The sequence below is a fragment of the Temnothorax curvispinosus genome, unplaced genomic scaffold (genome assembly GCF_003070985.1).
Source record: "Temnothorax curvispinosus isolate PA1 unplaced genomic scaffold, ASM307098v1 QBEX01016645.1, whole genome shotgun sequence".
NCBI lineage: Eukaryota > Metazoa > Arthropoda > Insecta > Hymenoptera > Formicidae > Temnothorax > Temnothorax curvispinosus.
This window is the reverse complement of record NW_020226425.1, coordinates 1-3,701: the sequence shown is the minus strand read 5'-3', so window position 1 is coordinate 3,701 and position 3,701 is coordinate 1. Positions and strand designations below refer to the sequence as shown.

The 3,701-nt window shown below is 44.0% G+C and overlaps 1 protein-coding gene across 2 annotated transcripts; it reads right to left on the bottom strand.

Annotated features, from left to right (window-relative positions):
• Nucleotides 1-6: 6 nt before the first annotated feature.
• On the bottom strand, nucleotides 7-3,695 carry LOC112466886 (facilitated trehalose transporter Tret1-2 homolog). Of its 2 annotated transcripts, none has more exons than XM_025035229.1 (2): nucleotides 3,393-3,695; nucleotides 7-3,087 (listed from the first exon to the last, which is right to left on the bottom strand). In XM_025035229.1, exon 2 carries the CDS (start codon nucleotides 2,809-2,811, stop codon nucleotides 1,882-1,884), a length of 930 nt encoding a protein of 309 aa, XP_024890997.1. In that variant the 5' UTR covers nucleotides 2,812-3,087; nucleotides 3,393-3,695; the 3' UTR covers nucleotides 7-1,881. Both variants share the same exon structure in this region, with proteins under 2 accessions (XP_024890997.1, XP_024890998.1).
• Between the last annotated feature and the right edge of the window lie 6 nt (nucleotides 3,696-3,701).

Genomic DNA, 3,701 nt, shown 5'->3' with positions numbered 1-3,701 from the left:
TGTAGTCGACTTCTAACAAATATTTCGTCGTAAATCTCTCTCTTTTTTCTCTTTCTCTCTTTCTCTCTTCCTCTCTCTTTCTCTCTCTCTCTCTCGACGTTATTCTACAAACTATATAAAAATATAAAATACATACATCATTATGACTTTCGTCTAATCGCGATTTCGCCATTCGAATGGCTACACTTTTGAGATATGCAGGAAATCGTCGAAAGCAGAAGACTTGAAGGAATAACGAGCATTAGTTGCGCAGATGAGGGATTTGCCCTCGCATCCGCGGATATTTAGCATAGCTGCTTCCAACTTTACACTTAGTACATATGCATGATTTCTTAATAAAGCTAATAGTACCGAATTTCGCTCTACCGGCTTCGCGAAATTAGCAATTTGTGGTATTGTCGAGAATTTGTTTGTCGGCTATATCGCATCGTATTGTCGCTAATTGCGTAAGTTCCACGAATACGATAGAGACATATATGTATATATAATATACAATAACCAATGTACACAATACGCATCTTATATGAAACATATGTAGATATATCTACAAATCGATATTGTCGTAGTTAAGTCATCGGCGCCTGTGCTACGCAACGAGGCCTGAGATATTCTGAGTTTAGCAAAATTTAGCATTTTGCAAAATGTATACACTATATATTGTCGTATAACCCTTCTAGTAACGCGAATGCCCCAGCAGCTCACTGTTTGGCTGTAAAAACATCGTTTTCAGCGTTGGTAATTTTCTTTTACTCTTTCTCTCTCGAGGCTCATCGCGATATTCTCGAAAGAAATGGTGCTCGAACACCATTAGGTAAACCTGCTGAAAATATATAGTAGCAGAAATTATTGCAAACTCATTGCATATCGATTACTTTACAGAAAGACTAGCTTGGCAGTCTACGAGCAGTCTATCGAGTCTATTCTAAGAACTCCGTTAATGTCGTTTTACTCGTGGCATACATAATTATAAATATTTTTATTTACGTAATGTATTGTCGCTTTCTTGCTTGGAAAGTACGATATACGAGAGTGTGTTGCCTCTTGACGCGAATAAGTCTTGAATATTATCAAAAATTTATTATCATAGAATCTAATTCAACCTGATGAAAAAGAAACTAATATCTCCGAAAACTAATATAAAATAGATAGTACGACAAGCATGTGGTAGCTCACACGTTACGATTTTAGATCTAATCTGATGCTAGTATATATGTGTAGGTATTATTTGGTATCGTTTTTGATCATTTTTTACAATTATTTGCATCTTTAAAAATATCTCAAAGAGATATGACACTAAGTAATTAGACAGTGCGGAATGAGCATAACAATTTATGTCGTGTATAACAAATAAAAAAATTAATCTAACTCTGTAAGATGACTTTTAAAAGAAAAAGCGTTATCACGCTTTTTTTTTAGAGAAGTTACGTAAGAGCAACTATTTAAAGCTCGATGATATAACTTCGTTATCAGTCGAGAAACGATTTAATTATTAAAGCCAGACATGAAGGCAATTTGTGACTCGCGGTTACTCAATTATTTTCTTCGTGTCTTTCTTTTTTCCTCACGCGAGTAATCCTTTTTTTTTACATCTTAATAAAGATATGTTATTATTAAAACGATATGAATCTGACGAGGAAGGGAATTTCTGTATATCGATCTCTACTGCTGATAAGTCTTATGATCGACTTAACACAGAAATCTAAGCCAATTTATAGAGTAGAAAATGCTTCCGCTCGTTAAATGCGTCCGGAACGAAAGATTCGAGACGGCCAATCGGCCGTTCGCGCATATCTGGTTGAGATCGTGAGCCACGCTTATCGATGGACGGTCTATCGATGAGAGAACTCCCGACCGCTCGTTTGTATCGCATTTCTCTTTAGATCATAAATAGCACGTCTTGTAGTAAATGAAGGCGACCGTGTCCTTGCCGAAAGTTCTGCATTCCCTCTCGTAGTGCACCTCGCCCGGTCCGTATCTACCGCCTCGCGGATACGTATCTAATCTCGACAGGCTTCTACAAAGCTTGAGATAATCGTCGTCGAAGGGCGGCTCGTCCTCCTCTCGACGATACCTGTTACGTCGACGATAATTGTCGTCGAGGAGTCTCTCCTCCCGAGTGCCATCCCCACCGCGGCCGGATGGAAGATACGTGACGTCGTCGAGTTTCAAATCCGTTAGATCCTGCAGGCTCTTCGGATACGCGCGCCGTCCTCCTCCCTCCGGGGAGTCGCGTGCTTGATCCTTGAAGTTGATGGTCCTGCTGCGCCGCGGCAGGGTCGAATAATACGACCTCTCGTCCCCGCCGTGATTGATGCCGTTTCTCAGAATCGGCTTGGAGACACACGGACCCCCTCTCGCGAGGTCCAGCTCTCGTCTCCAGGTGTCCGCCGTGTCGTAATCCGTTTCCGCGTACTCGCGCCTTCTCGCGCGACGGGGCTCTATCTCGTTAAAACGACGAACGTAACTCGCGTCGGCTCGCGTTGGGTCCCGGATATAAGTGCTATTGGAATACGCCACGCGTTTCTTCTGCCCGCCGTTTCTCCGCGGCCGCTCGTAATCACGATTCTCCTGTTGGCGACGACGGTTCTCGCTCGTTTCCCGATCGGTTCGCGGCGGAGGGTCGTTTCTGATCACGTCTCCGTTAATTCCGAGCGCGTCACGACGTAACGTTTCGTCGACCGAGCGACGAATCGGTAGCAAACCGCGGGACTGCATAAAGTTCTCCACGTTCCTGCCGATCCTATTGGTCTTCTCGGCGAAGATGCCGCAGTAATCCGACAATTTGCGGTGAGCGACGCGCGCAGACGGCATCGCGATGCTGGAAGTCGCGATTGACGGATCGCTGCGGTAGAGATCCCGCGGATCGTGCTCGTTCGGATAAGCGCCTCCCGGTAAAGGCTTGTTCGCCTTCTCTAAGTTCGAGAGACCCCCCGTCAGCGAGGCCTTATACTACCGTGCTTGCGCATAATCCGGATTCATCTCGTCCAGCTGCTTGCCCTTCGTCTCGGGCACGCAGCAGACTACGAAGCATAGCCCGCAGACCGCCACGGCGGCGTAAAACCAAAAGGCTCCATGTAGACCGAGACTCTAAAATAAAAAGTTGGAAATTCTCACTATACTTAAGTTATTAATTACAGGATTACAGAAGTTAATTATTAGTTGATTGTAGAAAGTACTATTGTATTGGATAAGTAAAATTTTATATCTGGACCGATCTGGACAAATTAATTACTCTAACAAAATAATATCGTTGTTTAAACAAAATGTAATATTTTTTTAATGGATATTTTCTCGTTTAAAATCTTATAATCCTGAACCTAGTTTCTAAACTTAGTCTTCATAATCCAAGCAACTTGTCAGTGTCTTAAGTAAGAAAATGAAAGTCTGCTCACCTGCTGGAAGTCCATAAAGAGCTTGATCCCGAAAAACGCGCAAAAGTAACTGAAGCTCGTGCTAATGCTGGACCCGAGGCCGCGGTACTCCAGCGGAAATAGTTCGCCAATCAATAGCCAAGAAATTGGCGATATGCCCAGGGCGAGGGCGGTCGTGAACACGAGGACGCAGAGTAGCGGTATCCAGTCGTGCTGGCCCACCACCGCCGAGTCCACGTAGCCCAGATTTTGCGTTTGCGACACGTAATACGCGTAGCTGCCGAACCCGGCGAGCGCCAGTGACATGAAAACTGTACTGGCTATCAAAAG